The 19247-nt window shown below is 31.7% G+C and overlaps 1 protein-coding gene across 11 annotated transcripts in view; it reads left to right on the forward strand.

Annotated features, from left to right (window-relative positions):
- Positions 1 to 19247, forward strand: part of LOC121115899 (death-associated protein kinase 1) — a 234235-nt gene that overhangs the window by 210388 nt on the left and 4600 nt on the right. For 5 of the 11 annotated variants that reach the window (XM_071887893.1, XM_071887895.1, XM_040710079.2 and 2 more), the window contains 8 exons: positions 11035 to 11343; positions 11472 to 11570; positions 11708 to 11806; positions 16318 to 16518; positions 16585 to 16860; positions 16921 to 17140; positions 17270 to 17860; positions 18078 to 18425. In XM_071887893.1, the coding sequence (XP_071743994.1) occupies positions 11035 to 11343; positions 11472 to 11570; positions 11708 to 11806; positions 16318 to 16518; positions 16585 to 16860; positions 16921 to 17140; positions 17270 to 17860; positions 18078 to 18425 (2143 nt within the window). The remainder of the gene's footprint in view (positions 1 to 11034; positions 11344 to 11471; positions 11571 to 11707; positions 11807 to 16317; positions 16519 to 16584; positions 16861 to 16920; positions 17141 to 17269; positions 17861 to 18077; positions 18426 to 19247) is intronic. The other 6 variants (XM_071887894.1, XM_071887900.1, XM_071887896.1 and 3 more) reach the window with 3 other exon arrangements.

The raw sequence follows: 19247 nt of genomic DNA on the forward strand, positions 1-19247 counted from the left end.
ATAAAAAACTTAATTTAACAATTTATATGTACAATTATTTATTTTTGCATCTCCTAATATTTAAGTTTTGTGAACTTTTGATGCCTCTTTAAGCCATCTTACATTCCAAACTCTTAGTAAATATTTACATACCTCAATACTTTGTCATATCAATAGCATGTAATGCCGTACCGGGGCATAAGAACTCACTTATACCTAGAACCCCACTTATAATAAAAAGTTCATTCGTTTTTTATATCACGTACTTGCTATAGCTTTCATTCTAATCTACTTGAGTAAAGTTACTTGATTAAAAACAGGGAATTATAAATAAAAAGGATTGGATCCGTCTAGTACTGATTTCCTAATCAGTCTCTCCCATCCCCTTCATCCTATTTTTTTATTGGTACATTCTTTTTTACTATTCAAAGGTCCTAATGACCCATACGTCGGTGCTTCAGTCCAACGGTCCTAGCTATCTTTTTATTTTCTTCGCTCTTACCTAGGATTGAATAATAAAAAAATGAAAATAAAATAAATTATTGCTTCAAGATATAATAGTAAGTTAGCTACACACTTCCTAATTTAAACTTCAGGTATCTTGTCTCGTTGAATGCGGTTATTTTGAACAGGTGAAAGGACTTTGTAACTACGTCATTTCATCTGTTTTTGTTAACATAAAAGACCAATTAGGGACGGTTCTGAGACTGGTAAACTTTATTAGGACCGGACTGATAGGATTGTAGTTATTTTAATTTTATAGAGTCCGACACTATGAATAAATAGCACAAGTCAAAAAAAGTTTAGATAAAATTGCTCAAGGTAGATAAAATAATAATTATAAATACTCAATGTTTTATTTATTTATATTTATGTATTTTCTTTTTTACTAAAATATAATTCATGATCATGGAATATATATATTTGAATCATTTAACGCGCGTTAATATTTCCTGAAATTTAAATTGTGGAGAAAAAATATATCCAGCAAGTCTATAAAATTTGGTTTTAAATAAAATAATATTTGTTAAAATTGAGTTTTAAGACGGAAAAAGCAATTACGTTGTTTATAAACTTGCCATTTAGATCAGTGTGTCTTTTGTTTTTGTTACTTTATATTTATAAGTTACGCATCAAAGGACGTTCCAAATTGACGGACACGTAATGGTTACGTGTCCGTCAATTTTGTATTACTTGAACCCAGGGTATCAAAAAAATTGTTATGTAGTTTTTAATTATTTGTAAATAGTCGCGCAAAATTTTAAATCAATTAATGATGTACTTCTTGATTACTGAAATTTAAAGTTTGCGGTTACAGAAATCTGCAATCAAAACTCAAAAGTTTAATTAGACTGATGTTTGGTAATATGAGGATATTTTTTCTCAATTTTGTTGTATTACTTAACTAGTTCAGTAGGAGTTTTGAGATAAGTGTTTTATATATTTGCTACATTTTGTCATATTTTTTGCGAAATAATCGTTGTCCAATAATATGAACACAATAATTCACGAGTTCATATTATTCTTAAAGTGTTTAAAACTGTGAAATAAAACAAATAAAAAGTTAATATTTGTGGTCAGTATAATAAATTAAACAAAATAACATATAACTAAATAGCCAAGAGAAAATCATTTAAGTAAAGGAGATGGGGGTTATTAGAAGCTATTTTTTTATGTTTCAAACCACCTAGATTTGTCTCTTCTAAGGCCTATGGCGCAATTTTCCATTATTCAGTGATACCCCCCTGAAATTATTGATTAAGTGTTCACCTATAAGATGAATAGAATGAAAAAAGTTAAAGTAGATTATTATGGGGCTCAGCTGCAATAATGCTGCCTTATAAGCACACGACGTCCCAGGTAAATAGTCAACTAGTATGTATTAACACCCATTATATGTTCAAACCTCAGCAATATCATACGTATGAAGATCTTAAGTACCTATTGGATTCTCTCTTTATGTACATCAAAGCCCGCATCAGAGAAGTCAGGAGCTGAATCAGATAGCTGATGTAACTTTTATAGTAGAGAATAAATAGTTCTCGGAATTAATACGATACGAATTAAAGGCATTGAAATTAAATATGAGTTGGAATCACAAAGACAGTATAACAGTCTTTGTTTCTTAGCTTCTTAACATACTGAAAAGTGCTCAATTTTAACTTAACGTTGCATACAATTTATAATTTGTAAGCAGTCAATGTATATGTAGCACAAACCGAAAAAAGAGAGATTTAATAACTATACAGGACGGCAACTTAATTAATATAACTTTATCAATTATATTTATCGTCTAAGCATCTGTTCCCACTTATCACAAAATTGTTACATAAATATCTATAGGTATTTCTAATCAAAAAATAAATAAACTATATAAACGGACATATATTTGTTGTCCAATCACTATATAAGGATAACCTGTAATAGTTTATCAAGCCTTTTTCACATATTCATAGGTAATTAATTGTCAAAAAACAATTTTTCTCTAGAAGAAGAAGTGCCACAATCAAAATCTTTGGGTGAGCTCCAGCTTGCTGTAGCTAATTTTTTACTAACTTTCCTTTTCTTTCTTTGTGTTTCTTCTTGAATGATCTGGGATTCTTGTTTTTTTTCTTTTAAACATCGAGCATAATCATTCTTACACACTGTAGTTTGTCTATTGATGATTACATTGTCATTGATTTTCAAATATTATTCAAAGCGGGATTGGTCCAAGTTGTCATAAGATTTAGTAGTTTCTTTAGACACATACTGAATGGTATCATTTGATAAGGAAAATTTTGATGATAATCCAGACGGAACAGGGACTGGTGAAAAAAAAAACAATGATGTTCGTTTGTGGCGAGGAACTTATTCCATGCATAAAAGAAGATGCATCCATTGGAGTACCATTATTCGATAATTCATCTTTTCATTCAAAAGTTTGTTTGTCATGGTTTAAAATTTCAATAGTATATGCACCGATCATACTAATGGATGTGTTTTGAATTTTTTTTTATTTTTGTAAGGGCCTTGTATGAGATACAAAGTTGATTAAAATGAGTAGTTTCAGTATTATTTAAGTTTTTCTTGTACCTTTTTTCGAATAACTTAATATTATTTTTACATAACTCACCTTATAGCTTTTGTAAATCGCAAATTATTCCCAATTTTGGATCAGATTAAGCAGATTTTTTAATGATATACCCATCATTAGCCTTCACTGGATCTATAAACCTAGAGTACTCTGCAAACTCAGTATTAAGTGGAATAACTCCATGTTTTCTGAATCCAAAAATCAAGCTATTCGGAGGACTTTTCCATTCTCATGAGTCTTGTCAAAACCAGAATTTTTTTTTGAAAAGATTAACTCCAAAGTTGTTTCAGAGACACAAAGACAACTACTCCCTTTTCTTTTATAGATTTAATAAAGGGGTTGGAGAACCAACCAAAAATCCCACATCAGATGGTATCCAACCATTTGGTATAACGCCAACATCGTACTTCAATGGATCTGCATCTTTGAAATGGAATGTTGGTCTTAGACTGGAAATATAATTAGCGGCTTCGGAAATTCTCCATCTCCTCCGACACATATCAGCACTTTTAACAACTCTTTGATTTCCTTAGTGACTATATGGATGTTCTTACTCCCTTTTAACAGCCAATAATTTTATTTTATTATAATCTACCAGAGGAAATCCGGACTCATAAAGATTGAATACTCTGTGGCTAGTCCCAGGTGCAAAAAAAATCTTCTACCAATGAATTATGTTCCGTTAATAAAAAGTCCTTTAAATCTGAGAATCCATTCTTATCCAATCACTTGTTTTCTCAAATGACCTAAAGTCTCTGGCGCCTTAGGAGCAATTTGAGGAAGCATATTCATAAATCAGTGAACCCATGCCTTCCCAGGTAAATTATTTTTGAACTAGTTACATTCTCCAGATTCCAAAAATGGAATTAGATATCTTAGTAATAAAATATGAAAAGAAGTTGTAGGTAATGTATTTAGGTACATAATACCTTTTACTTATTAAAAAAATGTTTATAAATACTATAATTAGCTTATGGCCACGGCTTTATACAAAATGAAGTATGGAAAAAGACGTAAAAGATGTATGAAAATAATGATAAGTAGGTATATCCTAGATACATTCTTCATTATCGGCTTTATCAAGTACGTATTTCATAACGTAACGTGCATTATTACATGTGGCTCCGTTTTCCAATAGCAGAGCGATACAATAGGTATTTAATTAGTTTTTCCTCCTGATTCCTATTTAACTTGCATTCTCTAAATATATAACATATTTAATGCTTGTAAAATAAAGGTTAAATATACTCTACACATTAAAATATATCAAAACCAGATTATCACCCGGTTTCTATTTCAGAAGTCCGAATCAAAAGGACGCTCTATCACAGAGAGTAGATATTGGGACTCAATATCTAATTGCAGTTTTCCGGATGTTCAATGTTAAGTTTCTAACATCTGCAAAGGAAATCTTCTGAGAATTCTTTATTAATTTTAGGTCGTGGCATTCCCCCCCCCCCTCTTTTACACAATCACTTTATTCTTTGTACATTAATTTCATATATCTATACATTCCAAAAAACACATAGCAACTTCATCACAAAATAATTCTAATTAATAGTGAAAATCCTTGTTATTAATTGTTCAAACAAACAAACAAAAAAAACCAGCATAGGTAAATGAAAAAAAAAAGTAATTTCTTATCGAAAATCTGCTAAACAATGAAGTTTATTAACAAACTATAAGACATTTCCATTCATATCGAACCCTCCAGCACTTTGTGGCATCTTAAGAGGAGTCTGTCTAGACTACTAGGTATACAAGAGTTCTTAATTCTTGCGAAGTAGAGTATAAATAGCACTTTTCTTATTAAGTATTCTATTTTGAAGTGAAATTTATGTTTAAGTAGTGACGTTACATCCCCATCCCAAATCTTTATTTCTGAATTGTAGTATTTCCTCAAAAACTCAGTGGACATATGCAGAATATTAACCACACTTGGGCAATCTCAAAACATATGTCTGGAAATCTCTAAACTTGACTTACAGAATCTCTCTCTTTTTCTTCAAATCTCGATTTATTTGTAAAAAGGGTGGAAGTAGCTATTTTATAGCGGAACCACATTTATTTTGAGTCCGACGGTTTACATCCTAATCTAAGGAAACATTTTAGCACCAAATCAGACGGTGAACCCACAATTTGCTATAAAACTTTGTATAATACGGCTTCATCTATTTTTTTATTCTTTTAATATACAAGAAGGTCCTTGGTGTGGCATCTGTGGACTTGCTCCACAATTGTCTAATTGCTGTAAGTCATGATGTCTTGAAGAATTCATCTCGATCGTTCAACCTATGGTTGAAGTTCAATGGTTCGTCTACACCCAGCATAGGAAGAAGGGAGTCCACTATTGATTTCCTTGAATTGGCAATTTTCTTCCAGTAAAGATTAACCATCTTTTAAGACTTCAACAGCTCAGCGGGACTCATGAAAATTCTTTTGTTGAATGGAAACCCTATATTCCTTTCGGAACAGCTTCTGAGTCTAATCAGCCTTCTAAAGCTTCAAGAATTCCACACAATTTGTGTATTTTTTAAACCTATTCCCCACGATGAAATTGGAGCATACTGGTGGCTCTTTAAAAGATAAGCTCGCTTTGAACCGTAAATACATTTTTCTGGACGATCTATATTTATCTTTAATTTCCTCTGAATAAGGAGTATACCTAAGTAAGTGGACAACTCGGGGTATTACAACTGCATGAAATATTTTTACCCTATATAATATATTAATATAGTACATATCGTAGCACGACGTAATACTACAGATAGATTCTAGGACTATCTGGGTTAGTGTTGATGCCGATCGCAATTCCTCTTCTGTTATTGAGACTCCAAGAAGAGTTGATCTAGTGGAGAACTTCAATAATGGAAAACATCTCTTCAAAGGTTCTTCCAGTGAAGATAAAACTTTCGTCCGGCTGGTATTGAGCACTATGCTCGAGGTCTCTGAAAATGATGCCAGGATCCCAAAAACCGCTCTCATATACGAAGTGATCTTCTTCAAAGATGTTATTTAAGCAAACAGTTAAGTCATCAGCGTAAAATGGAGTCATAGTTTGCGTTTCATTTTTAGGGATAGAACGTAGGGTTTCATGTAAATAATCAAATGTTATAAGGAAAAGGGTTGCAGACAAAGGATCTCCTTGATTGCATCATCTGAGTTACCTCGAAATAATCTTCCCCCCACAAAGAGCTAAGTTTAGAAGAAGAGTATATTAATGTAGCTGCTACAATATGAATCATTTTCAGAGAGAGTCCTAATATTTTTAGCTCCCACAGTGTATATTTATGGTAAATGGAGTCAAATGCCTTCTGAAAGTCCACCAGCATCACTGAAAAGTCCTTCCGATTCGCCTTATCTGTATCAATAGCGGCTCGGATCGATCTTAGAATGTCTTCTACTCGTCTTCCTTTCATAAGGCTCTTTTGTGATTCCGCTATAATGAAGGGAAGTGCATGGACTATTCTATTGTCGATAATTCCGGTTAGAAATTTTGTACGAGGTATTAAGAAGCGTCATGGGTGGATAATTTTCTATATTCAGCTTGTCTTTCTTTAATATCAGATTTAAAACTCATTCACTCATAAACTTTACTTTGCAATGAAACCTAAGTTCCAAATTTCTTGGTAAGTAGCTTCTAAGATGGGACATAGTTTTCCCCGAATATCTTATAAAATTCAAATAGCAAACCCGATAACCCTGGGGATTTAATTTTGTTCTTATAATTTTTGTATATATTTTTGTATTTCTCCGGATGAAATGGGGGAATCGAACCTGCCACTATTAATTTTTTTCTGATGATCCTTAATAATGACGTTATAAATCCTCCAGTGAGAACTCGCCTCTGCACTTTCTATATCTGGAACAAAAGGAGCAGGTATCTTGTTTTTTACAGTGGCCACATTTATAAAGATTCGAGCAAAACTACAAGATTTCTTGTTTAATTTCTGTGGAGTCTTGAGTTACTTCTCCATTATCCCGTCTTAAAGCAACAATTTTCCTCGAACTTTCAATATATTTTTTCTTTGTCAGAGAAGAGTACTAGACCCTTGATGTTATTTTCTCAATCAGCTCTGATTTAGATCTTATTGCTATATCTTCGTTTTTATTTGGCATAATGTTGTCCAAATCCTCTTGAATATCGAGTCCACTATTCCTCATCTTTTTTTAGTTCTTGAAGACAGTTTACTTCCTTCTGTTGTTCGAATGCAGTGATTATACCTTTGCCGACAAAAATGTTCTTTGAACTTTCTTCTAAACGTAGGAGGACAAAGTATTTTATTGTCAACCAAGTACCTGCATTCTTCAATAACTTTTTCTATTTTGTTACGAGTTGAACTTCCTTGCTTATTAATCAGTCGAACCAAATCGAACATGAGTCTTCCAAGTTAGTGAATGAAGCCTTTCTTAATAAATTAGAAAACTTGGATTTTGTATAACGGTAATGTAAAGGTTCCTACATGAGGTAGTTGTGTATTGATTAATTATTATTTTCAATAAATGAAATCGAATAATGTAAAAGACTTAAACATCAACCTCATATATCAGAATACAAATGATAACTGTTGATTGTTGAAGTTAAAGTAGAATTTAGAGTTGGAGACGATTCCTCTTCATAATTGGTCATTATATTATCAGGATAATATAAATTATGACATAATTATAAAAAATATAGGATCGTATTGGAAATGAGGATTTAGCTTTCTGGAGTTAGCGAATGGAGCAAACAAAACCCATTAAGTATAGCACATCATTGAAAAGTTGATCATTTCCCTCGGTTTCATGAGTTAAAGTGAAACGACTCGAAAACGGAGATAATCCATACGATACTTGCCTAGAGTTGGAATCCAAGTAGATACATATTTAACAGTAAATCGGATATTGGAAGTATCCTTGGAAAAGATGGCATCATATCGCCGAAATTGGTTCCATTATATTCGAACTCGAGATGGGTTTGCTAACCCATAGTATAATTTTAATATGTTTAAGGTGTGAGAGAGGTTTCTCTTCTAATTTATTATTCTATTTTATGTACTGTGGTCTTTTCCTACCTCTTTTCGTTCTCATTAAATAATATGAGAGCCTTCATCTCAAGAATTGCCTAATAATCTCTGTACAAGAGTAGTTACGTTGTATTTTGAATTTTATCCACCGAAGAGATAAATATTCAAAGCAGTATTTGCACTGAAGTGTATATTTTTGTCCTATATTTTTTCTATTTCATGGTGTCCGAAAATAAGAATCATGATTCGAATAACGTCCAAAATTCCAAATAACAATTGGAAACTTTTCCGAATGTATGAATTCTTGGCATTTTTTTTATTGAGTTTTGAAATAAATAATAACCTCTTTATTCGATGTTTCAATGAAAAGATTCCGATACAAACTTCTTACTAACATATCTGTCGATGTGTTTATTTAAAAAAATCTCAAATATAGCACACGATCTCTACATAAGTATATGAACATAAACTCCTCTTCGATTTTTTTCTCAATTCAAAGAAATGAATATTAAAAGAAAATGATATGATATTAGGAATATACTATTAGCTCTGGGTCTACATATACAATAGGTTTTACACCATATATTTTTATATACCTTTTTTCAATAAATATTTTTTCCTCTCTAAAGCGATTTGAAAGACGCTTCTTCTACACAAATCTTAATACAAGTATATTTAAATAAATAAATAAAATATCACACCTCGGATTTAGATACACATGGTTTCAGGGTATCTGTTATTTCCTTTGTGACTAGGATAGGTTTGGGATGACGGTCATGTACACAACTTGGAAAAACACATATAATCTGACAAGACTAAATTTTAAATGAGACGAATCACTACCAAATTTTTCTTTATCCCGATCTTGACCATATGTTTGTAAATGTTCGGTCCAGACCAAACTTCTTTTAAAAACCGAATTAGATTAGTCTAATGAAAATTATCATTGTCCCTGACTGGTCTAGGAATTCCTGACCGATACCTGACACTATTAACCACTAATTTTTTTTTTTATTATTTATTTTTATAGAGGAGAATAGTTGTAAGATAAAATAATGATCACATAAAGCCTAACAATGAAAATGTTTCATTTTTGTGTGCAAGGATTCTTGTTAAAAAGTTGTTTATTCCCGCCCCACAGTTTAAGAGTCTCAAAACAGGGCATCAGTAGAATAGTAAATTCAAAGTATTTTCCTGGAATATCAATTTTTTGTAGTTCTCTTGTAAGACTGAGGAAGAGTAGGAGTGTTATAATTGAAGTTCTTTTTAGACTCAATTCAGCAAATGAAGAAATACATCGGAGTAACTCCTATTTATGTTATTACAAGATATAGAGTAAATTCTGTGTTTATTTAATTCCTGTTAGAGCTGAATGTATTTAATATAATAAAATGTTGAGACAGCTATGCTGTTCTCTTCATAAGTAGTTTTCAAATTCACGAGATTACCATGTCATTTTCTAGTTCTTTTGCTTTTTTTAAACCAGCAAAGCTTAGAATTTACAATTCTATGTATCAAGTAAGGTCATAACGTTTTTCCTACTCATGTTCGACTTCCATCCCACTTTTTAATAGGATCGTAATATATTATTACTATAAATCATATAATTTCTAGCAGTATATGGTGTTGATATACCGTTGTTATTTTCTATTGATGGTCTAACTTTGTATTTCTATTAACCTTAGGTATCTGGTATATTGATGTGAAAGCCAGGTACTAGTTCTTGTGACATGCTGATTGTTGTCATGGAATGGTGGAATAAGTACATACGTTAAAAAAAAAATATCTAAAATTTGTACTTGTCTTTATTGATGAAAAAACATGTCTATTTAAGTTGAAAAAATGTTTAATTGTAGAAAGAGTTACATCATTATCTTGTACTTTTCTATGAAAAGGAATTTTTAAGTGGCTTTGTATCATTTTTGAAGAGGTTATTTTCTTCTTTTTATGTCTTTTTATGTTCAATTGATATTTTATTTTTACCTAGTAATAAATTATCAAGGAAGCGTGAAATGAAATATCTTAGAATTACTATCTTTCTTATTATATTAGTATCCACATAATTTTTAAAAGGATATAACAATTGAATTTTTTAAGAAGATATAATGATATACATAAGTATGTTGCAAAATAAAAATATAAAATTGTATCAAAAGTATGAGGTAAATATTGGCAAAATGGAAGTCAATTACAAAACATGTATTGTCATATAGGTATCTCAAAAATTGCATTGATGTCACTTCTATTTATTCATCCGTATCTTTACAAAATACATGCCTGTATCAGGGGCGTCCGCAGAATTATATTTATTTATTTTTTGGGAAGGGGGCTTAATTTTTAGATTTTTTTTCAAAAAAAATTTAAAAAAATTCTATAAAATTTCAAAAATCCATAATTATTCAAAAAAATGTATTTTTTGACCGAAAAATCCATAGCTATTCACAGAGAATATATGTACTTTTTTTTTTTTGAAAAAGTAAATTTTAGGGAAAATAATTTTAAAATCCACAGCTACTCACAGAAAATTTCCAGAATGAAATTTGATTTTTTTTTTATTGTTACATAGCTATTCAAAAAACACAAAAAGTCATAGCTATTGACAGATTTTTTTTTGTTTTTTGAAAAATAAATTAGAAAAATTAAATTTTAGGGGGAAAAAAATCCAAAACCCAAAATTATTTACAAAAAAAATTACCAACTAAAATTTGAAATATTAAAATTTAAAAAAAAAATCAAAATTCCATAGCTATTCACAGAATTTTTTATTTATTTTTTAAATATTATGTTTTTTTGCTCTGCTGCATAGTTAATGTTTATGATAAATAGGAAAGAAAGGACGATTCACATACTTAAATGCATGTTCCTTGATGAATGAAAGTATATACAATATACATGCATTCTCTAATCATTTATTAATTTATAACTTTACACATGAATTCACTGAATTACATTTTACATTCCATTATTTGATAGGAAGAAAATTTTGTACTCTCTGCTATTTTCTGTGCCATTGAAGAAGGGAACGTTGCAGGCCTGGATAAACTTCTCTCCATGGCCAACATTGACGTCAATCAAACGAATAAACATGGTGAGGGAGCAGTTCACATTGCTGCTGGATTAGGACAAATGGACGTTTTAAAAGCACTTGCAAATAAAGGAGCCAACATTGGTCTTGTGGATAATCAAGGGGATAGTGCCGTTTACTGGGCTGCAAGACAGGGGCATGAGGATATTATTCAGTATCTTGTGAGCCAAGGAGTACATATCAATCAACAAAATAAGGTTTATATTTTATTTCAATTCATTGCCTTTCCCTCTGTAGTTATTTTATTTTTTTTAAATTTCCTTTTAAGTTTTTTTTTCTTTCCATACTTCTATACCTTTTTATTTATTTTTGATTTTTGGCCTAGACTGGAGAATCTTGCTTACATACTGCATGCAAATATGGCCATCACGCAGTTGTTGAATACTTATCGAAAACCCATATAAATTTGGATTTGCAGGATTCGGTAAGAGTGAAGAAGGGATTTTTTCCCCCTTAAATTTGTACATTTAGCTTTATTTGTTAATATTTCATTCTGCTAATCCTTCTATATATTTAAATGTACATATTTCTCTATTATAACGTTACTTACTTATCTTATAGCACTTGGACTCTGCCATGCATGTAGCATGTTGGCATGGATTTCCTAAAATAGTACAAACGCTCTGTCAAGCTGGTGCCAATGCAAATCTTAGAAATGAGGTGAGTACTACAAACTGTAAATGAATTTGTTTTTTATGTTACCTTCACAATCATATGGCCAAATAAATACCTAGATTCTTTACCTAGAAATAAAAAAACCTTGAGCATAGGAAAAAAGTAAATACATATCTACCCTTTGTATGTAGTATATATATTTCATTGATTTTTTTTCTTTTGTTTGAAATTAAAAGCCCTGATCAAAGAAAAATTAATCTCCTTTCGAATTTTTTTTAACGTTAAATCATTCTTCTCTCAAAAATCTAGAAAAATAAGAGTATAAGGATTATCGTTTCTATATACATATTTAAAATATAGAAATCTTTGTTTGAAAATTGGAGTATAAAACTTTTTTCTGAGGAATAACTACACCTTTCCAGGTGTTGAATATTTTCTTTCATTACTTTGAAATAGATCTACATGTATTATACAAAAATCCCTTATCTGTATTAAAGATAAGCAAAATTAAGGCACACAACTCTTTCTAGAGCCTTTTGGGGTAATACACATACCCATCACTTTTTACTGATGTAAAAATGTTTAAAATCTTTTCTTCTCCCTACTTCTCCCTCAAGACGGCACATTGCATTTTAAAAATAGGACACAACTCATTTTTAAATTTGTAAAAGCTTCTTCTAACGTTGATTTGAAATCCAACTCTTCGTGTTGCTGCAGGTAGACTTTGGTTAAAAGATGTTTGCATTTGTCTGTTAATGGGGATCTTCAGCCATTAAGAAATTTAGCTACTTGCTATACAATGTATATATTGGAAGCCTTGTCTTTTGTTCCCGTCAGAAGGTGATGATCGCATAGGATATCGTTCAAAATGGCTACTTTTCTATAGCAGCCCTTTTTGTGGCCCTACACTCTTTATTTCTATTCAACGTTCTCCACTAGTGCAACTACCTTTACAAAAATAGGAAGATCTTCATCCTCAGTTTTTCCGTAACAAATTGAGGATGAAGATGAAGAGATTATACATAAGTTATTTCCGAAAGGTCGAATGTCCACGTCCTTCAATTAGATGAGGAGAGTTAATTTTTCCAAATGTAATAAAGCTGGCTAAAGATCAAGTGTGTTTCTTAAATGGGTCATCCATGGAACAACTTCTTTTAAAATTCTGACAAACATTTTTACAAAAATTTTGCCAATAATGTTCTCCGGCAACCTCAACCCAAAGCCGACCATACTCCTTGGAACTTCAAAACGTTTAGTATTTCCATTGGGGAACAAAATTCTTTTAATATACTGAAATCCTTTCCCGAAACATTAAATTCCCTTCCAGTTACTTGTCAGATAACAAATGAACTTTGAGCAGGCATAAAAATTCCACTATACCCTTCTTGGTATAGTTCCTATTTGAAGTTTTAATTATTTTTGCATGTTTCTCCATTTTTCTCATCTTTTCTTCCGATTATGTCGTACCCTACCTGATTTTGTGAGCGATATTCCCAACTGCTTTATAGAGTCCACGACTGTACAGCCTACTATTGATTCCAAAAATAAACCTTCGCTCCAATACTTAAAATTATTGGGTTTTCCTAGTTGATTTCCAGGGCAGATTTCTTCTTTAACCGCTCATAAAGGAGCAAGCAATACCTCACTTCTACTGATTCGACTTCTATAAAAATATTGCTGTCGTTAGCGTAGTATTGACTGGAAATTTCTTCTCCTTCAAATTAGCAGTTTATTATTAATAATTTTGTCGCTGTAATTCCACTAACAACCGGTGACGAATGTTCTCTTAGATGCCTTTCGATATACGTCCTGAAATCTATCTAGAAAAAACACCACTCTTTTCTTCGACTATTTTCGTTCTCACACCATGTTGTTTTGCAGAGAGTATAATCTTAAAGAACTTCTCTGCCTCCTCTATGTTGATTTTTTTCTGAGATGTTGTTGGAGGGTATTTTCTATTTTTTCATAAGCTGATACTATTTATATATTATTTCTAAAACAGAGATTGTAATATTCATACATTGTTTTTGCGTCAAATTAATTTGTTGATTCTATGATTCCGTGGATTGAAACTGAGTTTCTAATTTTCTAATCTTTTTTTTCCCTTTTGCTTTTCTCACAATACTTTTCTTAAATTGAATTTTTTTAAACTTCATTAAACAAAGCTTTGATATGTTTGTTTTGATTATTTTTCAGTTTATTTATAGCCTTATCCAATTCCAAGTAGATACTCTATATGAATTTTATGTTTTAAAAAATCTTCTTTGGCAGAATCTATGTCCTTTTCTAACGACTAAGTAGGAGTTTAAAAAAAATTACTTTAATGTCTGATCGGCCGTTATTTAATAATTCAATGTTTTTTGTTTTGCTTTTTGGTCACCTTTCTATTCATAATTATATTATATATGCAACTTTTTTAGGTTTTACTTGACCACGTATCAAGAAAGTTGTTCTTATACCAGAATCCTGATCCTAAAGACAAAAAATATCTTTATTTCGGCCTCTTATGTAATCGATATAATAATTTCGTCTTTGATCATTTCTGTGATATCTTACATTCTGGGATAAGAGAATGATTTTTGTTTTTGTTTGTTTCTTTAAGCTACTAAGATTTCTTGCTTTTTTTTTACTTTTGTTATATTTCTTTTATATTTTCCTGCATAGAACTATCCTCGTTATGATAGCAAAATTCAAGCATATGAGAAAAATGTAGTAGTGAAGTTTTTCCGTATAACTAGTGACATTTTTTCTTCTTCCTCTTTCTACCCTCCCTCTTGGGACTACTTAAATGTATTCTATGTAGACCATCAATCTTCTTTGGGTTTTTTGGGAGCGTTAGATTTTTTTACTAGCGCCATTTGGCAGTCGTCTCTCAAGCCCTTTCCTTCTTCTGAAGCCTTATGGGGGTCGTCTTCTTCTAACCTCCAAAGATTATCAGTTATCAACCTGTTATCTCTTTGCTGTTCGTTTTCAAACCCTTTCCGCTCCATTTCTTCTGGTGGTTCAGACATTTCCTATGAAGTATATTAGTTTGAATTTTAAAACTCATTGATGAAGCAACAGCTTCCTATAATAAAACTCATCTACCAATAGATTATTCTCCTGACTAATTTTGATTAACTTCATGTTACTGAACATTTCCCTTGGTATCTTTTGCTACTTCTTCAGATAGTTTGATGTTGATAACTAACTACCCTCTAATATTAAGTGGCAATTTACTTTCTTGGTTTTGTAAAACAATTGTAGTTTTTCAAAATTATTTATTTAGGGAAGTCCTGGGAAAGCCATTTTTCCTCACTACACATTCAATATATCTACTTACGACCAATCTCTATGCAATAAAAACATTATTTTTCAAAAAGTATTTGCTCTAATTTTACCAATCTTTCTCCAATCACAATGAATTTAGGGATATCTATCGAAGTCTTCACTTTTACAACAATATTCATTAACCTAACTGGCTCTTAGAATCTTATTTTTTGTGAATTATCCTTCATAAACTTCCAATTTCTGTGTTTGGTAGTATGCCTCGACTTCTTCTCCCAAAAATTCCATCACGGACTTAACTTCCTCCGGGTTAGTGATCCTGGTTACTTTTGGAATTTGAAAAGTTTTTTTTTTTTTTAATCCTGCTGTAGCTATGATGAGTTCATAATCTTTCACTCCAAAATCCCTTCATTCTTTTCATTGTCAACGCATCCTGGCTTGTTAATTTTTTCTATTGTTTCATTAACATTATTAACTTTTATTGTTACTTATCTATATTTCCAGAATTTAGCGTATGATATCATATCAACAGATTCTAAGCCCAGAAGTATTTGAGTTATTATCTCCATAGTTATGCAAATATGATAAGCTTTTCTTCTTCCATTCTTCTAATTTATAAATTCAAAAAGAAATAAAAAATTACTCACACGCTTACTCTCTTCTTTCGCTCACATCTTCTTCTCCTTTCCTAACCGTATGAAGACATATCTTTTTATTTTTTTCAAATGTCATTAAAGTTCATTGAGCCTCCATTTTGACAGTAGATCTTTTTGTCATTGTATGTAAAATTATATGTGCCTTTTGAGCCACTGAGTTTGTTTAAAAAAATCAATTTGAATTAAATCACAAGAGGGTTAAAAAATAACATCTTCTCGTATCAGAGAGAAAAACATTTATCAATCCAAAATATTATTGACAGAGCTCAAAATTAATTTTTATCTAGTATCTCTAAGACAAGTTGACAAAAATTATTATTATTTTTTTTTCCCCTCAATAATTTACATTGTATTATACGGTGATAATGTAAATGAAATGGTTGTAGTTTTTTTTATGTTCTAGAATAAGAGCCTGTTCCAACTGTCATGGGTCTCCCCTATGTGCTATTTTTTAAGATTATAGAATATCTCTAGACTACATCTACTTATAAAGTATGAGTCTACTTATTTGTATAACATCCTTTATTAATGCAATTAAAACTTTTGAGACGGTGAACCTAAGTAATACAACTTTTCCACATCTTGAATGTACATTTATATAAAAAGGATGAAAATTATGATATATATTTTCAGGACGGAGAAACGGCTCTTCATGCTGCTGCTTCCCGTGGACACTTGGAGTGTCTCAAGGGCTTGGTGGAGGACTCAAAAGTAGAGATAGATGAAAAAGACGTCTATGGGAACACTCCACTTTTACTATCGATTCGAAGACACTACACCAATGTTGCCATGTATCTCCTGCACAATGGAGTAGATTTTGACATTGTGAATAAGGTATGGAGCCAAGAGGGAGTTGAGTCATTTATGTATAATTTATTTTTGTTGTTTCATCATACATAGAATGGAGATTCACCAATCCACATTGCCTCTTCAGAAGGCCTCTTAGGACTTGCACAATCCCTCTGTGCTTTTGGATGTTCAGTGGATACATCAAATAAAAATGGAGACTATCCCATCCACTATGCTGCTAAGGAAGGTCAGACTGAGATTGTGCGCTGTCTTTGTTTGGCTGGCTGTCGAATTGATGTTCGTAATAAGGAAAATGTGACCCCTGAAATGGCAGCTCTAGCTCAGGGACATGGTGTTACAAGTGATTTGATTAAGAGATTGAAAAGGGTAAGTGCATTTACCCTTCTATTTAGAAGTAATAGAGACCATTATATTGTTCATTATTAGGATTCGTGCTGTGACGATTACATTGAACAATTAATTCCTTCTTCTTCCTCGATTTCTAAGATTAAACTAAAACTATTTGGAAATTCAGCCACTGGGAAAACAACGCTCATTGATACACTTAAAGCAGGCTATTTTACAGGGCTATTTCGTAGAAGTAAGAAAGGAGGAGGCTCCACTACGTCCGTCCCATCAGCTGCAAGAAAGCAGAAACCGCTAAAAGGTAATTTTTTTGTCTTGTTTAATAATATACATACTGTTATGATCATACATGTATTCTATGACCATATCGTACATTTTATATCAGTTCAAACTTTCACGATACATTTATTTTTCGACCACAAAAATAAAGGTAACACGAGTCGCTCAAGCTCACCTGCAGTTGCCCGTAAGCCCATAGCAACTTTATCTCTCTCAGCTGCCACAGCAGCTGCAATTCCAGCTGTAAAGCCTGTAAATGCTCCTAAAAACCCCATCCCGTCTCGTACTTCTCGACTCACTCAAGTACCCAAATCTGGTCCCAGAAACACTGGTATATCCAATGGCCCTTCTACATCATCAAGCTCTTCCACAAAAACTACAAAATCCCTCACTCTCAGGGCTCCCTCTGATCGCTCTTCCACCACCACCATCGGAATAGCACGAAGCAGTAGTTCTGTTAAACGCTCTCCTGCTAAGCCCGTGACGCAGAGATCAAATACAAGTCGCATAACACCAGCTATTCAAAAGACAATGGTTAAAGGAAGTGCCACAATTACGAAGCAAAGTCCTGTCCCAATGCCAAGTCCTTTTTCTTTTTCGTCAACAAGTAAGTCTGGGCCATCGAAAAAGAAAACTATTCCTGCTGTTCTTCCTAAGCCATCCCGAGGAAGTTGGCAAAAGCATTTAGCATCTGAAGTTCCATCGAAAAGAACTCTGAAAGATGAAGATCACACAATTGGAGGTTAGATAGTGAAACTCTGGTGGATTGTAGATACAATAACACTAACTCATTTCAATTTTATTATTCCTAACTATTCTAAATTTTCAATTACTATTACTACTACCAAAACCAAAAATTCTTTTAACGTCCCTAACCCACTATTTTGTATACATTTTTCATTCGGTTTTCATTAAAAATTATTTGTTCAAGCTTTATGTATTTCTATCATTTTTATTAGGTAATCAAGATCCAACCCTCCTCATCACGTCTAAACAGCACTCAAACGGCAATGGAGCATTGCCCATAAGTAGAAGCCCGTCTTTAAACTATGACATGGTACATGACAACTACACTCGATGCATTGACATCAATCAAAGCAACTTTGGAAACAGCATCGGAGATCTGAGTATTTGGGAATTTTCTGGAATGGACAATTATCATTTACTTTACGATCATTTTGTTGGTAATACTCAGTGCATCCATGCAATTCTTTTTAATCTGGCCGATAGCTATCACAATCAATTGAGTCAAATTCGTTTTTGGTTGTCCTTTCTTCAGTGTCGCATTCCTCCAGTTGAGCCTCTGAGTAAGAAATATTTCCTCTTTTTTTTTCATAACATATGTTAATACTATGAATCATATGTATGTAGTATGTTTAAGGCCTACATATAGTAGATGAACACAGGGAAGAAAAATGATTAATACGTTTTTTATCAAATAAAGCCGCTTAGTTACTTACTTACATACATAACATACTCGTATACTCGTTACAGTTTTTCATATCATATCTTATTAAAAATGTATCTCTAGACTTATTCATTAACTCTCCGTTAGTCAACATACTTGCTATAACACAGTTTGTGAACTGGTTAAAAAAGAAACTCCAAAAATAAAACTTATGATAAACAGTTGAACAGCTATAATAATTACATCATTTAAATTTGTAGCTTTTTTAACTATTCCATCTATTTAAGAGCCGTAAATACAAATAAAACTGCTAAAAATTATTTTATGACACATCGCGAAAAAAATACATATTATTAAATAATCCTAGCATTAGTTTTGGGCTTTAATTTGTATTTTTGATCAAAAAATGTATCAATCAATTGTTCATTACTTTTGGGAATCAAATAAGTATTTATCTCATCTTATGAGGTTGCGTGTATCATATAAAATAATAGCTGTAATAATACATTTTTATAACTACGGTTGTGCACTTCAATCCTCGCATAGAAGAAAAAAGAATCCAAGAAGTCAAAAGGAAACAAATGAACTGTTTATGCGGAATAGTTAATTATAATCACTAAACCTCGATTACAAATGTCTAAATATAAGAGTCAATACTGAACAAGTCATTATCAAGATAAGTAAAGAATTGTATATAATCCACATTTTATTTCAGTAGTTC

This window comes from Lepeophtheirus salmonis, chromosome 4 (assembly GCF_016086655.4).
Source record: "Lepeophtheirus salmonis chromosome 4, UVic_Lsal_1.4, whole genome shotgun sequence".
NCBI classification, from domain to species: Eukaryota; Metazoa; Arthropoda; class Copepoda; order Siphonostomatoida; family Caligidae; genus Lepeophtheirus; species Lepeophtheirus salmonis.